Raw genomic sequence first — 18,930 nt, forward strand, 5'->3', positions numbered from 1 at the left:
GGTCACATGACCACAGAAACGTCTTCAGACAGTGCTGGCTCTTCAGCTTGGAAATGGAGATGAGCACTGCAACTCTAGAGTTGGATTCAACTGGCTTTCGAGCAAGGGAAATCTTTACTACATTTCTATTACCGAGTAATGTTATTCCAGAGTCACTGGATTGTTCCTTCTGATTCTTGTTTTCACCCTCTATTCAAATTTGATGTTTTGATATGGTTCAGTCTTCTCAAAATGATGTTTACCTGTCTGCTTAATGTGTTCAATATATCTTGTCACTGCACTTCCAATCTCAATGCATGGTACTTCTTATATTGGGGGGCTTGTTCATTCTTAAGCCTTTTGTCATCTATAGTAAATTCTTGTTAATGTCTGCCTTGAGTAATGTAAGCAGAATTGGCACATGATTATCAGAAAAGTGGGATCTAGGTATAATATATGAATAATTGTGACTGCATTCCAAAGTAAGGCTTCACTGACCAACTAAAATCTTCTTCTGATGCCTTTATAATCTTAGTAGTAGTATGTGAAACAGACATTGTATTGTTTATTTTAGCTTTGTGAGTGTTGAGCAGTTATAACAGCTTTTAAAAGGCCACAATAGCATACTGGTTGTAAAGTTGTGAAAACCATGTAGTGAACAGTCAAGAGGCAGAAAAAGCTGCAGAATAGAGTCTCCCTGGAGAATGTGCATCACTGAAATTGTGGAATGGGCAAAGTGGAATGGACAAAGGAAGGAAAGAAGGCACAAAGATACAGCAAGCTCTGAACTTGTTACTTGTGTTAACAATGGCATTGTCTAGGATATTTTTTTCTACACACATTTCATTATATTGTCAACTGAATGCAGAGGTATGAATTAAGTGTTAATATTTTTTGAAGTGACAGAGGTTTATAAACACAACTACTCCAGGTCTACTGTGATTTTTCAGCCATGTGTATGGGTAACACAAGTGAAATGTGTATTAAGTTCACATTAATTTGAAATTAATTTCCAAAGAGGTGCTGGTGTAGACAAGCTAAACGAATTAGATTGCTATTCATGTCTGACCAGTGTCATATGGAAAATGGCTTTTCATTATAGTGTTTGGTAGGTTTTTTTAATTGCCAATACAATGAACTGTGTCACTACAGTGGTTATGCAGACTTGTGTATTGAAGTTTCATGACACAAAAGTGCTGTTAACTGGAAAGCCAATTGTGCTGTTTCACAGTCATTATATGGAATGCATGGCATACAGCTAAACTTGAATTGGGAGTCTTTGTGGTTAATATTGTCTCTGTCCGCTAACTTAGGATTTTTCTAGATGGTGGATAAGCCCATTGAGGTTATGCTTGCACTGTTTATCAGTGCAGCATTTGAAACTGGAAAAAGATGTTGAGAGATAAAAAGGTTTTCATTACATGAATCATTAGGTTAATTAGATTGTTTTCCATTTCATATTACTGTAGAAACAGGCAATCATCAAATATTCTACTAAGATACTACCATTCAGAGCTGAAGATGAAACATAATATTTTTCTTTTTTTTACTTAATTTTTTAGCAGTAACATCAATTTCTTCAAAACTTACTAAACACACACACAATCGTTGGAGACATTATGAAGTCCCCCCCCCCCCCATGTCATATTGGTGGCATCATAAACCAAAGGTATCCAAACTTTCGGGGATTCTGGGCACCTTTGGAATTTTGAGGCAGGGTAATGGATTAAAAATACCGTAGGAGGTGGAGCTTAACACAGAGTGGCTGCCACAGGAGGCAGAGCAAGGGGCACACGTGCATAAGAGAAGGGGGATAAGGAAGATAAACACATACATGCACACAGAAGATGACAACTGGGGGAGGTGTTCCACTGCTCTGGTCAGGGGCATAAACTTTCCATTTTCCCCGGGGGGGGGGGGGCTGGGCCAGGCCAGACCATTGTCGCTATGTAGGTGGAGCCATGTTGGATTTAGAAAGGGGCTCCCCAGAAATGTAGGGGGGCTGGGAACCCCTGCGAACCACCCCCCAGCAATGCCCCTGGGCTGGGCTAAACCCAGGAAAAGGTGGGAGTTGGCCAGTATTTATAGTGGTATCTCAGCAGTCTCCTGCTATGTCCTGTTTTTGAAATTCACGTTTAGAATAGTCACTTTAAGATCTGCAAATATACATATCATGTGCATTGGAAAAACTAATGGTCCCAAATTTGACAATGAGAGAGGCAACACAGAAAAGCCTGTAGGGGAACATTTTAAAAGTTTTCCTGGACATGCATTTACAGGAGTCTTGTTTCTGCCTTATTCATAAGGGTGGCTTTGTACTGAAATTTACTAAATTGTGGCATCACAGATGCATTCTTTTGGTAAATGCATGCCTGGAGTCTCTGAGCCAGGGCAGAATACAAAATAGTTGCTGTGTACTCAATTTTTGAGTAATGTACAGAGTTCAGAGTAGTAGCAATCTTCTCAGTGCTCTGGGACTGGAATGGCAGCTCCCAGAGTGGAACGACAATCCCTGGGATTAGCAGAAGTGTTCTGGCACTGGAATTACAACTCCTGGGACTTCCACTCTGAGGGCTGTCATTCCAGTCATAGAGCACCTACTCCCAGGGGCTATCATTCCACTCTGGGGGTTGTCATTCCAGTCCCAGAGCACTGAGCCTATTCCCAGGTGCTGTCATTCCACTTTGCAACCGGTCATTCCAGTCCTAGAGCACTGAGCCTATTCCCAGGTGCTGTCATTCCACTCTGTCACCTGTCATTCCAGTCCCAGAGCACAGATTCTATTGCTAGAGATCATCTTTCCACACTGGGGAGCTGTCATTCAAGTACCAGAATGTTCCTATTACTTCCAGGGGCTGTCATTCCAATTTGTGACCTGTTATTAAGAACATAAAAACATAAGAGAAGCCAATGCTGGATCAGGCCAATGGCCCATCCAGTCCAACATTCTGTCACACAATGGCCAAAAATACCAGGTTCCATTAGGAGGTCCATCAGTGGGGCCAGTACACTAGAAGCTCTCCCACTGTTGCCTCCCCCCAAGCACCAAGAATACAGAGCATCATTTGTCCCAGAGTTCCTATCTATACCTTGTGGCTAATAGCCACTGATGGATCTCTGGCTCCATATGTTTATCTAATTCCCTCTTGAGGCCATCCATGCTTGTAGCCGCCACCACCTCTTGTGGCAGTGAATTCCATGTGTTAACCACTCTTTGAGTGAAGAAGGCCTTCCTTTTATCTGTTCTAACCCGTCTGCTCAGCAATTTCAAGATCTCTCTCTTGGTCAGTCTCTGCCAGTTCAGACCCCATCAACGTGTATTTATAGTTAGGATTTTTTGCTCCAATGTGCATCACCTTGCAGTTGGCCACATTGAACCCCATTTGCCATGTTGACGCCCACTCGCCCATCCTCATCATACTCCATCCAAGCATGCCCTGTAAAACCTGTAAAGGATTTATAAACAATATCCAGGTATTGCAGAAGTGCGGATGCTCTCCAAGGCTGGTGGCACACAATCACACCTGCATATATAAGGAAACTCGGGAGCCAATTGGCCCAGGTCCTGTCGACCCTACGTCTCTTAATGCACTCTTTTTTCCTATCATCTAGGTCCTCCTTCTCTTTCTTATCCATTTCCCGAAATAATAAAGTGAACATGTCTACATAGCTACCCCTAAGAATCTTCTCCCTAGTAGCCATAGAAAGATGATCTCCCAGAGGCAAAGCTATGTCACCTTCGGGTAAAGCTTTGGCAGGGACTTGATCATAAGAATAGCCACTTGGATTAGGTGTGTACCACCCCCCTTGCCCTGTGTACTGCAATGGTCCCCCAGTTGCTGCGGGCGGTACAAAGTGCCAGGCAACAGGTGATGGAGAGGCCCCCGCCCCGGAAGGGGAACCTTGCCCGAAGAGGATGCCCTTGATGTGCCTTGATCACCTGGACCCCATGGCCATGATGTGTCCCTCTGTTTGCCATCGCCAGCCTTACCCTCCTGCTCCTCAGGACGCTTGGGGCCCGTGTACACTTCCAGCTGTTGACTCCCATCACCTTCTGGCACAGGCCCGGCATCCACGTCTGCTGCCCCCGACGTGGACGAGTGACTGTCCTCAAGGAGCACCAAGCGCGCTAAGACCTGCACTTGAAAGGAAGAAATATCAGGCTTTTTAGGCTTCTTGGGTTGAGACGGAGTGGGCGTCTCCTGCATTGGCGTAGCCTTCCGTTGTTCAAGGGCTTCTAATCTGGCTAAAATAGCAGCGTTGATTTGGTCACTCTTCTCATCCTCTGGAATCGGAGGTGCAGGTCTAGCTGGGGGTTTCCTAGGTACCGGCTGTTTGCCCGTAGTCTTGCCTTGGCTTTTCCTAGGAGCCATCACCCTGGGTGTATTAATTGTCCCCTGTAAACCGTATTATTTATCTACTTGCAATTCCTCACTTTCAAACTGCCAGGTTGGAGGGAGCTGGGTCAGACGGGAGCCCACTCCATCGTGCGGCCCTCGGGCCTTACACAGTTAAACTACCGTCCTCCCACAGGCCGCAGTTCCACTTGAACCATGCAGCCTCAATGTAAGATGTAACTTGCAAAGACTCTACTCCCCGCCATTCGATTGACCTGCAATTCCTTGCTTGAACCCTGCTAGGGCCAGGGACGGGCGCTCGCTCAATTTGCAATGTTCTGCTTTCCCACTGCTAGGGGCAGGGCGGGCGCTCAATCAGCCATGTGGCTCTCAGGTTACAATGGGAAATGAAACCAGCACACGCCCAACAGTTACCCAGCGGGGTGCCACCAGCGAGCCGCAGCCCCCTTGACAAAGAGTCCCACCTTCAAATTGGCCCTACTCAAAAGAACTCTCGGTCCCTCGCCTCCACCCAATGGCGTCTGCTGCCGCAGCTACTCCCAAACCCCCACCACCAGAGCCTACAGACGACCTGTGAGGGGAGGGGGTATTCCCAAAGCCACGAAGGCTAGGGGGCGTACCGACGACCCATGAGGGGAGGGGGCATTTCTGAAGCCACGAAGGCTAGGGGGGGCTCCATTGAACCAGGCAATTTCAACGAGGGCCGGAAAGTAAAGCAGCTCCCGGCCGCCGGTCTTACCGGGGAATAAACGAGGATCCCTTTCACCATTTGGTGACGCCGCGGGCCCCACTCCCCTCTGACCGAGCCCCCACAGACAAAAAGGTCCCTGGCCCTCAAGAACCCCCCCCCGAGTGATTGCAAGTTAACAGGCCCCCAGCTGCGAGTACTCCCTGGGTTGACAACTCCGTGTTGTAGGCTGCTGCGAGCCCACAAGTCCTCCTCCAGTTGCTGCCGCCGCTCGAACCGCCAGGCCCGAGGGATCGCCTGAGTGATCACCCTCCGCCATTGCCTGTTGCTGCTGCCGCGACCGCCCCACTCGCCAAAGAGGCCCTGCCCTCAAGAACCCCCCCCCCGAGTGATCGCAAGTTAACAGGCCCCCGGCTGTGAGTACTCCCTGGGTTGACAACTCCGTGTTGTAGGCCGCCGCGAGCCCACGGGTCCTCCAGTTGCTGCAGCCGCTCGAACCGCCGCGCCCGAGGGATCGCCTGAGTGATCACCCTCCGCCGTTACCTGTTGCCGCCGCCGCAACCGCCCCACTCGCCGAAGAGGCCCGGGAAACACAGCAGCACCTCGTCTCACCGACCCTCCTCCGGCGAGCACGAGGCAGCAACTGGCCTTCGGCGGAAGCAGAGCCAAGCTTAACTAGGCTGGCTCCTCCACGCCCACATCCCTGTGCACTGCCACATCATTGCAGCCCCGCCCCGCGTTTGGCAGCGGCCGGGAGCTCCCTTCTTTACTTTGGCTGTGATTGTGACCATTACAAGTGACAGGCCTAACCTGTCTATGAAGGCCAAAACCACACTTTTGGCTGGGGGGAGGGGGCTGCAAGCACTTGTGGGTGGACTTCAGGGATATGGGTGACAAAAATGAGGAACACACATACACATCTGAGCAGCAGTGTGTGTGAACAAGATCTTGGGGGTAAGGGTGGATCTAAAGTTAAATATTAGCAGCCAGTGTGATGCGCCGACAAAAAAGGCTAATGCTTTTTTGGGGGTGTCTCAACACAGACATAACATCCAAATCACATGATGTCATAGTCCTGCTGTATACTGCATTGGTCAGGCTGTACCTGGAGTACTGTGTGCAGTTCTGGAGGCCTTACTTCAAAAAGGAAGTGGGGAGAATATAGCACATGCAGAGAAGAGTGACAAGGATGATCAGGGACCTAGAGACCAAGCCTTATGAGGAAAGGCTGAGGGACCTGGGAATGTTTAGTCTGGAGAAGAGGAGGTTGAGGGGGGGCATGATTGCTCTCTTTAAGTATTTGAAGGGCTGTCACTTCAAGGAGGGCAGGGAGCTGTTCCTTTTGGCAGCAGAGGATAGGACTCACAATAATGGGTTTAAATTAAGGGCAGGAAGGTACCAGTTGGGTATTAGGAAAACCTTTTTTACAGTAAGAGTTGTGCAACAGTGGAATCTCCCCCTCATTGGCAGACTTTAAGCAGAGTCTGGACAAACACTTGTCAGGGATACTGTAGGCTGATCCTGTACTGAGCCGGGGGTTGGACTAGATGGCCTGTATGACCCCTTCCAACTCTGTGGTTCTGTGATTCTATTATATTATTTATGTTCATGAACAAGATTATAAATAATTGGTTTTGAGGGTTTCTTTTTCTCTGCTAGAGAAAGATACAGAGGGAGGATGATTTGCTGTATTACTTATTTTAAATTTTTAGGGCTTAACATAAAGTGCCTTTAACAAACCATGACCTCTCATAGTGAGCTATATTTAGTATTTCCACATTTAAAGGAGGCAAAGCACTATTACACCAATCCATAGTGCCATCATAAGCAATTACTTTGAATATTTGATGCAAGATGTACTGAAAGTGTTTTTATTTGGTACCATATACGGCTACAGTTCTGGATGGTTGACACTTTCAACTTTGTTACGTTAGTTGTGCCATTTCTTTTAGCCAGTTTATTTAATCTGCTATTATTGGACCTCAGAGTGAAAATCCAAATAGGGAGAAAGACCCCCTAAAGCCTTAGACTCTTTTATCCTTTCAGTTAAGATGGATAACAGCAGCTATCAGCAGAAAATATAATAATTTTTATTTTTTTCCCTCAATCAGATACGATTATATGCAAGACCTGATGCCATTAGAAGAGGATCTGGGGACTATGCTCTGAACATTACTCGGAGACTAATTGAGTTTTATGAAGACTACTTTAAAGTACCCTATTCCCTTCCAAAATTAGGTAAGCTTTTTCTGATACTACTTGTGAAGAGCAATGTCCATATGTGTATAGGGTTTGTCATTTTCAGGGAATCTTTTAGGCAAAATGATAGCATTAAGCATTCATTTTTCTAACAATTGAGAGGAGGCTAGTTTCCTACTCTTAATCTAGCCTTGAGGGTAGGTGGTAAGGAAGGGTCAAATTAGTATGGACATAGTACAATAGAGACGAGACAGTCTGCTGTTTAGTTTTAGATCTGTGTGTGTGTGTGTGTGTGTGTGTGTGTGTGCACAGGCACACACACAGAAACAGTGTGTTGGGTTTGTATCTTCAAGCCATATTTATTTGGATACATTCATTGCTTGATCATCTACAAAACATTTGAGCATTTAAAAACAATTTGTTTTGTAAACAGTGATATAGTTTATAAATAATGCTCCTTTTTAATAATGCACCTGCTGGATGACCTTGGGCAGACTGCCTCGGGAGGTGGTGGATGCTCCTTCGCTGGACGTTTTCAAGCGGAGGCTGGACGACCATCTTTCGGATATGTTGTAGGGCTATCTTTCGGCTATGCTCCTGCAGAGTGCAGGGGGTTGGACTAGATGACCTGCAAGATCCCTTCCAACTCTAACATTCTATGATTCTAAGCCATAGTTCTGGCACAGCTGTTCTTGAAAAAGAGCAGGTTTTGTCAGTACTCTCTCAGCCCCATCTACTTCACAGGGTGTCTGTTGTGGGGAGGGGAAGGGAAAGCAGTTTGTAAGCTGTTCTGAGACTCCCTTGGGTAGTGAAGGTGGGGTATAAATCCAATCTCCTCTTCTTCTTCTCCTTCTTCCTTTTTGGAGTGAATCATTTTAACAAAACCTTTGGCATTCATTGAGCCTGAGCCTAAAAGTATATGTTCTCTTTTTCTCTCTCTCTGTTTTCGTTAACGATCTTTTCAACAAGCTGAAATATTTCACACTGTGTGAAATATACTTACCCTCTTTAGGAATGTGTGGGACCAAGATCCAGAAAATATATTACTCAGCAGCTCTTTTTGATCCCATGTTTGTTCTGATTTTCAACACCAGGTGTTCCTTCCTAGAATTCACGGTCTGCTTCATTAAAGTACTAGCCTGCTGAGTAGCATTCTTCTTAACCTTGCATCTTATGGTACATTAATTGACACTGTTACAAGTGGGTGTAATATGCATTTTAATAAGTGTGAAATACCATTTCTTTTTGTCCTCTCTTAATTGACAAGTTGCATGCAATATAGTGTTAAGGTCAAATAGACACATAGAGGCTTGTTAACATGAGCTTGCACTAATTGCAGTTTATTGCTTTGTAGTTCAATGCAAATCTTCAGTTTGTCTTGTATAAGTGCTTATCAGGCAAGTCATAGGCTTTTTGTGGGGGTAACCTGCATCTTGAAACAAAAGCGAATCATGTCAAAACGTTAAAAGAACACCACAGTGTCTTTATTCTGTATTATTTGAAAGAAACATAGGATTGTTAACTTTAGACAATCACATATGTAGACAGCAGAAAATTATGAAACTGCCTTTTCATATATTGTTCAGAGAAAATGTGGTTTATCACTTAAATGATAAATGTGGCTATTATTGAAGGCAGGGGTCATTTCGTAGAAAAAAGAGGTACAGGAGCTCATTAGCATAACTTACTAGCATAATTTATTTGCATATGCCACACCCTCTGACATCACCAGAAGTGTGGCAGAAGGCAACACCTACCACTCAGGCTCCACTGGACTGTTTTAGATTGCTACCTATTGGAGGGGGGGACGTGCAGATCTGTCCTTGCAGAGGAGGGAGAGCTTGTACCTGAATAAAACTTGGTCTTAAAGGTGCCACTGGACTGTTTTGGATTGCTAGCTATGGGGGGGACGATGTGTAGATCTGCCCTCATAGAGGAGGGAGAGCTTGTACCTGAAGGCGGGGGGGGGGGGCCGTGACATTCTGCTTCTTGCTCCTCGTGGCCCAACTGAGGGCTGCTGGGAGCAGGGGGTGGGGCTTGTTGCATGTGCAGGAAATTACCCCTGATTGAAAGTAACTTACTGACCACAGTGTATTAAGGGAAGTAATACCAGAGCAGGGGTCACTGATCTTTACTTCAATGTGAGTTACTTCTCTGTTCTCCCCTTTCCCCATTATTTTTTGTTCTGACCTAGAAAAGGAACATGGGCTTGGAAGAGTACCAGAAATGAAGCTATCAGCTAAGCAGCATAGAGAAAAAAACCTATGAAATAAATTCTTTTTAACCAAAGCCTAGAGCAGATCTTTTCACAATCTTTTCCTGGGTCTTTTAGGAGCTGCATGAGCTACTCTGCAGCAGCTGGCTAACTATCAGTATCTCACAAGCTACTTGTTGGAGACCTCAGAGCCTTGCATGTTTGTGTATACATGTTCCCCTTACAATTTAGTTGGCATACATACTGTAGCAGAAATCCTAGTATTTGACTTTAAACCCCCCCTATGATTGACAATATATATTTCATTGACTATAACTTCACCTTTTGTCTGAGCTCAGGAATCTTGTAGCAATGCTTGAAATCTAGAAATAATCCCACTAATATTAATATGAGTTCTTAAACGTTTGGCACTTGATGAATAAGAGCTTTTGCAGCTGAACTGCCTGCTCACTGGTGCTAAATATTTTTCATACTATCTTTCAACATCTGCCATTAACAATGATATATATATACATGTATATTAACACTCATTACTTTTAAAAGACTCTGTAAGTGTGCATGTTTAAGAGAGAGACTGAGTAAAAATGATAGGGTACCTCAGCAGTTCTGTTCTGGAGACAGGAATGATGAAGAGAAGAAGAAGAGAAGAGATTGGATTTATACCCCGCCCTTCACTTGGAGTCTCAGAGCGGCTTACAAACTCCTTTCCCTTCCCCTCCCCACAACAGACACCCTGTGAGGTGGGTGGGGCTGAGAGAACTCTGACACAAACTGCTCTTTTTCAAGGACAGCTGTGCCAGAGCTTGTGACTGACCCAAGGTCACATCAGCAGGTGCAAGTGGAGGAGTAGGGAATCAAACCTGGTTCTCCCAGATTAGAGTCCGCACACTTAACCACTACACCAAACTGGCTCTCTGATGATGATTTGGGTTGAGAGTGTTTTGGAAGTACAGTCTCTAAATTAGATATGTGCAGTCAGTGCTTTCATGTGAACCACATAAATTATATTGCTTTGTTTCTGAATAAATGATAATGAGAAACATTATTGAGAAGGCTTGCATGGTTATTCCCATGTTCATTTCAGTAAAATACTTCACTCCTGAATTGGTAGTACACTGATTTCAAGGGAAATAAAATTACTGTTTCTAATTTGTGCTTAGTCTGAGAAGAAAAATAGTGTTATCCTGTATTTTCCTTGACTAAAGAAGCATAAAGGATGCTACCTATGAAATGGGAACTTGAACCATCTGTGCTCCTAAGCTTCATATGGCTTGCAAGCATCTCAGGAAAATGACAGCTATTTCTAGAACTACTAGCAACAAACTAACACTAAACTATTGTTAATTACATGCAAACTCATTCATCAGTATATTTAGCAGTAAACTACGTGCAAACGCATCATGTCCTTAGATGGGGAAAGTCATTTATCTTGATTTTACGTAACATGAGGTACCCTGTTTCCCCGAAAATAAGACCTACCCCAAAAATAAGCCCTAGCAGGATTTCTATGCATTTGTGGTATAAGCCCTAGTGTGTCTTCTTGAGGAAAAAATAAATATAAGACAGTGTCTTATTTTTGGGGAAACACGGTATATAACTGCATGTCCTTTTAAGCTGTGTGACCATGCTTTAAGGGTTAAATATATGTGTGTGTATGTGTATATATATGTGTGTGCATATATATGTTTGTTTGTTTATTTCTGTGTGTGTGTGTTTTGTGTGCTTACCTGGAAGTCAAGGTTGACTTCTGGTGATCCCTACTGGGAGCTTGGATTTTTTCAGAGAGGTGGCTTGATTAGCCTGTCTCTGCATCCCGCCTTTGGTATTCCTTGGAGGTCGCCCGTCCAAGTACTTGTTGGCCCTGCTTAGCTTCTGAGAACTGAAGAGATCGGGCTTCTCTGGGCTATCCAGGTCAAGGCTATTATTATAAGCAGCGGTCATTTCCTGCAGGAGCGCACAGGAGCAGAGCTCCGGCAGTAAAGAGCCCAGGGGGCGGGCATATGCAACAAGCCCCACCCCCTGCTCCCAGCAGCCCTCAGTCAGAGCAAGAAGCAGCCAGGTAAGTTGCAGAGCTCCCCTTGGTCCCCCAGTCCAAAACAGTCCAGTGGCACCTTTAAGACCAAGTTTTATTCAGGTACAAGCTCTCCCTCCTCTGCAAGGGCAGATCTGCACGTTCCTCCCCCCAATAGCTAGCAATCCAAAACAGTCTAGTGGAGCCTGAGTGGTGGGTGTTGCCTTCTGTCACACTTCCAGTGATGTCAGGGGATGTGGCAAAAGCAAATAAGTTATGCTAATGAGTTATGCTAATGAGCTCCTGCACTTCTTTTTCTACAAAATGACCTGTATAGAAAAATTGCTTTCTGCTTTCTATATACACATGCCTTCTCCTGTGGTTACATTATGATAACATGCTGTGTCTTGTTTCCTGTTGCAAGCCACATGGCCTCAATAGCCATGCCATAAACCCACATTCTTTCACACTTTCATGCCAAAAGCCAGACCTCATGGCTACACTTTCTGGCCCACATGCGACAAGTCACGTACTCAATGAAGTAGCTGGAGTTTGGGGTCAACTGACTGCAGGTGGGTTCTCCAAACTCCTAGCCAATCTATACACACACCTGATGTGCAGCTATGGCAACCAGAAATTGGCCACACACCCCTGCTAGTCATGATTAGCTTGGGTTATAATTGATTGATCCCTATGGGAGTGAGCTCTCTTCCCTGTCATTGTCTGTTTTGTTGCACCTGAAATGCTCTCTTGGGAGACAAAAAGTTGCTTTGTGAACTGGAGCACATGGTTGTGCAAAGATGCGATTTCTCCTCAAAATCCCTTGGTACTTGGACTATTTTGGACGGATACTCCTGACTTGGTAACTATGAATCTTTAATGTTTAGTTAAGGCAAACAGCCCTAGCCTTTGTTATTTTTGTAATCTCTGGTAGTCTATGCTAAGCTCTGTACTGAATAAAGATTCTTCTTATTTCTAATTGTCTCTGCTGTTGTAACTGAATCCCAAGTCTAAGTCTTGTCCCTAACCCTGACCACATACGCTACCATTGGAGGGTAAAAACCGTGCATCTCTGGATTGAGTTGCTACTGTGTTAAATCCCAGATGCTAACTAAGGGCTGGAATCTCTCCCTTAGGAAAGGCAGGGACTAGTGAAAAGAGGTTCTGGTGGCAAATTGTCTGAAATCCAGAGAGGGTATGGCCACTCTCGAGGTTTGCTGTTTAATGTACTGAAAAGTACAGGATTCCCTCTCATCCCTGGACTGGCCTGGGTGGGCTAATCCTGTACATGACCCCTGATTACAAGTACTGATTTGTGTGCCAGACCTTTTCTGGTTATTTGAAGTTGTAGAACTTCTGGAATATTTCCTGCAGATTTGTCTGTCAGTTTGCACGACTTGAAATCTTCTTGGTTGGCAAACACTGTTGTTGTTTAGCATATCGTTTATGTGTTCTTTGGGAGTATTTACAGGTATAATTTGTTACTTGGGCATCTAATTTACTTGGTTCATCATATTTTTATAGGTTGGAACCTGCCCTGAGCCTCCTTTGCAGGGAGGGTGGGATATAAATTGAAAGAAATAATTAAATTTAAAAATTAAGTGTGCATGGATTATGGGAGCTTCTGCTTTACACATGTGAAGTATGTTTGTATGGACAGCTGCATGTAGACAACGTGTTAACTGTAACCACAGTGGTCATTGATTATGACTGTATTCAACTTTCTTGGTTATTGTGCTGCTGTTGTGCTATTACAATTGTTCACCGCCTGGGTTGATTTACCTACAAAGGAAAATCCAGTTACTAATTGCTAGTGGCCACCCACTTCTTCTATCAGATAAAAATGAATGTATAACAACTTCCTACCTACCTACCTACCTGGATAGTCAAAGAAGTACAATAAACAAAATATAGCCAGCTGGCTATTTATTTTTATTTAGGCAATTTATAACCTGCCTTTCTATAATAAACATACTCAAAGCAGCAAGCTTGCAAATAAAATACAGTGCAATGCAGCATTTTTAAAAGGAAAAAAAACAATAAGACAAATGATAAAAAATGACAGCATGGAAGTAGCATTATTTCAAACAAGCAATAAAAGTGGAATGAAACAACAATTCTACTTGAAGGCCTTCCAGAATAGGTAAGCCTTTGGATGGCACTGGAAGACCTGTAGTGAACAAGACAGAGTTCCTGGGGAAAGAAGTGCTGTCACATCATGGGAACCGTTACTAAGAAGACCTTCACATGGCTCCCTGTTAAATGAGTCTGCGATAAGTGGGTTCCTGCTCCCATACCTGACCTCAGAATACCTTCAGGAACATATGGATGGAGGAAGTAGTCCTTTAAGTGCTTTTGACTGAAGCCATTAATGATTTTAAAGATCAGAACCAGCATGTTACATTAAGCCTAAACATCGTAGAAACAAACTAGATTCACACCATTAAAATCCAATGTTTTAATCCTTTATTATCTGAAAGGATAGGGGAAGAAAAATTGGAAGAGGCCAGAGGGCTTTGCTTATGCTTCCCAGATCCCTAGACAAGCATGTTGATAAAAGAACTGGAAGTTCTGTTTCCAAAACTGGCATTGAGATGCATACATATTTTTTATTTAATGATACCTGCATTGGATGTAATTTATCCAATGAGCTTTTGTCTCCATTTTAGATGATGGATTCAATTCGGACTTAATAAGGAGAAGGTGCTGTGGGAAAGGCTTATGCTGAGATTGTTATTTGATGGATCATTAAAAACTTACATTTTACCATTTTTCATGGAGCATCTGTATCATCTTGAGATGAATGCTCTGTCTACTTACAGAAGGCTGAATGCCTACAATCAAATTGGACCAGATTTATCATTTGAAAGTAGCTGAAGTTTAGGTAGTTTTTGTTACCATTCTTCCCCCCTATTGTATTGGAATGGTCATCCTTGATTTAGAAGAGTTACTTTTCTTGTGAATCTGCCAGTGGTCATTTTTTGTTCGGTCAGAAGCCACTGTGATTTCTGTTTTTCTTCACCTTTTTAGTAGCTGCGTCCACTTCTTTCACCTTCTCAGTATTTTGGCTCATTATTTTCAACGTCTCATTTATCTGGGTTTGCTGAGAGGTGATACATTGGGTCATTGTTGACATCTGTTCCTTGAAGTTATTCAGCTGTTCCAGCAGGGGGCACATGGATTCTGCAATAGTCTTTGCCAGCTCGCTGGTTACTTCCGGTTTCAGGCTCTCAGTCCCTTTCGATTTCAAAAGTTTGTCTTTGTCCTTCTTCCCCGCCATCTTTCTCGTTTGTTTACTTTCGGCAATTTTTCAAAAGTCTCTGAAAATGTGCACTTAAATGCTTAAAATTGCTTTGGTAAGTACTTCTAGACAGTTTTCTTCATGTTTCCTTCCGCTCCCCCCTCAATCGCTCAAAAGTTCATGCGCATGGGAGGCGTCCCTCCCCCACTCGCCTTTTTCCCGTTCGGTAGGGTGGGGAGCTATCTTTTTACTTTAAATTCGCTTCATTTCTGACTCACGTTCATAGTCAGTCCACAGACCTCATTTACTTTCAGTTTCAAATGCTCCATCTCCTGTGCTTGCCCCGGTTAGTGTTGCTTTCGTCCATTCGGTCTCTCAGCATGGAGAACTGTCAGAACAGAGAGGCGCCTCAATTCTCCGGCATTCCGCCATCGAAGAGGTGACCTCTCAGAAGTTCCATGGCCAGAGTCCCTTCAACTGGGTCTTTGGGGGGGTGATGAACCTGCGCACCCCCTCCTTCGGCTGGAGCGCAGCTTCACCCCCGGGAGGTGAGTCTGCTCTAGCGTGCCGCCATCACCGGAACGCCATTGTGATTTCTGGATGTCAGATTCGGATGGGCAGTAATGAACCCATCTCTAAACCCCAGTATTTTTGGGTTAATCCATGGACAGATATAACTTTAATGGAATAAGCATTTCTAAGAGAACTTTCTGGTAACATTTCATGCCTTGGGCAGATAGGCAGTTGATATATTTTCACATATCTTTTTTAAAAAAACAAAAAACAAACTAAGATCAGCAAGTAGTTGCTGGAAAATTAGATGTCAATGTAAACACAGCTAGAACCATGCAGGTTTCTAGTTTCACCATACTGTGTATGCCATTGGTGTTTGCCATAGAGAGTTAAATGCTTAAGGGGGGGATTTGATCTCCACAGCTTGACAGGGGAATTGCACTCCAAATTTCTCTGAATTTTGGCCATTCTCTATAGTGTTTACTAGTACTAGTACTAGCACTATGTATGAAGTTTAAATAATAAGAACAGAGAAGGTATGAAATGATTGGGCAATTAAGAAAGCAGCCTTGAGACTGTTTTCCTTTCCTGAAAACAGATGCAAGACATATGAAAAGCAGTGTTCTTGATTATGGGAGAGTATTCTGTGCTTGTATTTTGGCAGTTGTGCATAGAGCATTCTTGCTACCCTCTATTTACAGTACTTTCACTCTGAATACAGTAAACTGTGATTTAATTTGACTATTGGTGTATCATCTTAGTTTCACCCTAGATGTGTTGAGTGAACTGGGCTTCTATATTCTGTGCTTCCAAATATCTGAGATTGTTGAAACATTAAAAAATTGAGTTTTCTTTATATTTTTGGGACATTACAGAGGAAATGTGACAGAAAAATTATGGATGAGAAAAAGGGAAAGTAAAGGAAGGAAGACAGAAAGAGAAAGAAAATACAAAAAATGATGCAAGAAATACAAAACGAATAGTCTCCCATATGCTGGGAGTGTTTTAGACAGCCACTAACTGTTCAGACTTGTTTCTGGTGCCTGGTGAGGTACAACAAGGTCTGATTTAAACGTGATGGTGGCTGAGATAAAAACACTTTCCCACAGAACTTAGCACTCATACAGTGGCCTGTTTAAACTGGACTGCTATCCCTGTAAACCAGCTAGCCAATGTCAAGGTTCTGCTTGGCTCCACTCTTCCTCTCCAAGGGAATGGTTAGGCTAGGTATATAGACACTGCCTTTCTTATTATAATGTACCAGTGATCAATGTTTAGGAGAAAGTGCTGAAATATGGCTTTCTTAATAAATTAAATTTCCATTAGTACTTTCTCAAAATACATTATTTTAACATATTTAAAGTGGTTTTCAAAGCATTTAATAAGCTGTTGGGTTACTATTTTTTTGAATTCTTTTCTTTTATAAGGAAAACTAGCATATTCCACTAGCATAATGGCAGTGCCTATGGACACATTCTTTCATGTGCGTTTACTAAACATGTACGTACCAGTATTTACAGTGGATACATTTACATGTATTATCAATCCTCCTGTAAGTGAAGCAAAATATTAAGAATAATACTTTAATAATCCAGATAGCCCTGTCTCATGTCTCACACAACGTTTTCAGAAGTTTTCAGGCCTTGAATATCCTGACTCTGGAAACTCTGACCCCCACCTTTTTCCAGTTTTCACCTAAAGGCTTGCGGTTTTGAATTTCCCCTAAAGGCCTTTTCCTCTGCAAAGCGTAATCTGTTTAGCTATCTCTGTCCCACTTGTGTCTGTGGTTAAGCTTCACAGATGCAAGCATAACTATTTGTAACGGCAAGCAAAAGAGAAGGCACATACAAGATGTTTCCTGTGATAATGAAGGTGTTGGTATATAGTAAAAACTTTCCACTGCTTGAGGCTTGTGACGTGAGATTAAAACTTGTATATAACTTTTGTGACTGCAAAGCTTGGGGTCTGGCTTTTTCATAGCACCTTGGTGTTAGCTAAGACCAGGCGCCTTCTAATAAAGCTCTCCTCTTGAGAAAGAATCTGGTGTGGTCTCATATCTGGACAAAACTCTTCTCTCCCCGTGCTACATAAGTAGCATTAATTTCTAGAGATTATGTTAAAATTGTAGCATTATTAAAAGAGTTAAAATGATGTAGGCTCCTGTCATTACAAAAGACAGAAATGAAGAACTACAATCACAGAGTTTATTAAGCCTTTCTTGTAGTGCCCAGCTGATTTATAAATCTTGTTCTAAATTCTTTTATACTACTTGCAGCAGTCCAAGACTATGGCTTCAATCCAGCAATGCACAAGTGGAAACAGTTCAGCTCACACAAGATCATGTGCAACACGCCTAGTGCTTTCCTCTCTGTATATTATAGTGTCCAAAATCATATGCAACATACCCAGCACTTTCCTTCATATATATTATAGTGCCTGGAAACTGATTGCACAAGATCTTGGCAAGCAGAAACATAAGTGGGGATATAATCAATTGGATTGAGTGCAAGCAATTGTCATCGTCTTCTTGCATTTCTGCTTGTGCAAGAGCTCCAACACGTGGAAATTTTGGGCTATATGTATATATTAACTGTAATTCTGTTTTTAGGAATACAGTCACTGAAAATTATATTTTTTGAGTTAGATCCAGATTAAATTTTCCATCTGTGGAACAAAATTTTCCTGCCCCCTCCCACTGATCTCCATTAAATGTTGCTGTTGGTGGATATGGGACCCATAGGAACACTATGAGTGAGGTCTGCAATTAGGGAGAATCTGTGGTTAATGCCGATTTAGAAGAAGAAGAAAAGTTTTTATACCCTGCATTTCTCTACCTCAAGGAGTCTCAAAGTGGCTTACAATCTCCTTCCCTTCTTCTCTCTACAACAGGCACCTTGTGAGGTAGATGGGATTGAGAGAGTTCTGAGAGAACTGTGACTGGCCCAAGGTGACCTGGCATGCTTTATGTGGAGAAGGGGGAAATCAAACCTGGTTCTGCAGATTAGAGTCTGCTGCTCTTAACTCCTATACCATGCTGGCTATCAATTAATGCTAGATCCAACCTGTTGTGTAGTTTAATATATGACCTCTTGCTCAGGAAGGCTCTGTCTGTGTTAAAGATACCAGGGCTATTTTTGGGCAGGAACGCACCGGAACGGCGTTCCTGCTGGCTTCTGAGTTGGCCACGCCCAGCTCCCAGCAGTTGGGCTGCCTCTTTCTTTCGGAGCCAGCACATGTTGCCTTAGCCAGGAAGGTAAGGAAGCTCCAGGCTGCTCTGGGCTGGGTGGCAGGAACTGCTTTCGGGGCAGTGGGGGGTGGCAGAGAGGTCGTGTTGGCGGGGACTGCTTTTGGGGTGGTGAGGGGCTTCAGAGAGCACCCAGGCTGGCTGCAGCTAGTCTGGGGTTCTAATGAGGTTGTAGGCGACTGCTTTCAGGGCCAGGGGTGGTGGCAGAGAGGGTGGCGGGCTGGTAGGGACTCTGTTTGGGTGGTGGCGGTGGCAGCGGCAGCGGCAGTGGCGGGGGGCTTCAGAGAGCACCCAGGCTGTCTGCAGCCAGCCTGTGGCTCTGATGAGGCCAATGGGCTGGTGCCAACTGCTTTCGGGGCGGGGGTAGTGGAGAGGCCGGCGGGCTGGCAGAGACTGTTTTTTGGGTGGCGGGGGGGGGGCCTTCAGAGAGCGCCCAGGCTGGCTGCAGCCAGCCTGTGGCTCTGACGAGGCCAGGGGGCTGG

General features: G+C 44.0%; 1 protein-coding gene across 1 annotated transcript in view; it reads left to right on the plus strand.

Moving 5' to 3' along the window:
* The window catches only part of TRHDE (thyrotropin-releasing hormone degrading enzyme), a 469,626-nt gene that overhangs the window by 120,621 nt on the left and 330,075 nt on the right, over positions 1–18,930 (plus strand). Inside the window, exon 3 of the mRNA XM_015417024.1 lies at positions 7,137–7,263. Coding sequence (XP_015272510.1) covers positions 7,137–7,263 — 127 coding nt within the window. The remainder of the gene's footprint in view (positions 1–7,136; positions 7,264–18,930) is intronic.

Source organism: Gekko japonicus, unplaced genomic scaffold (assembly GCF_001447785.1).
Source record: "Gekko japonicus isolate JY-2015 unplaced genomic scaffold, Gekko_japonicus_V1.1 scaffold548, whole genome shotgun sequence".
Taxonomy (NCBI): domain Eukaryota; kingdom Metazoa; phylum Chordata; class Lepidosauria; order Squamata; family Gekkonidae; genus Gekko; species Gekko japonicus.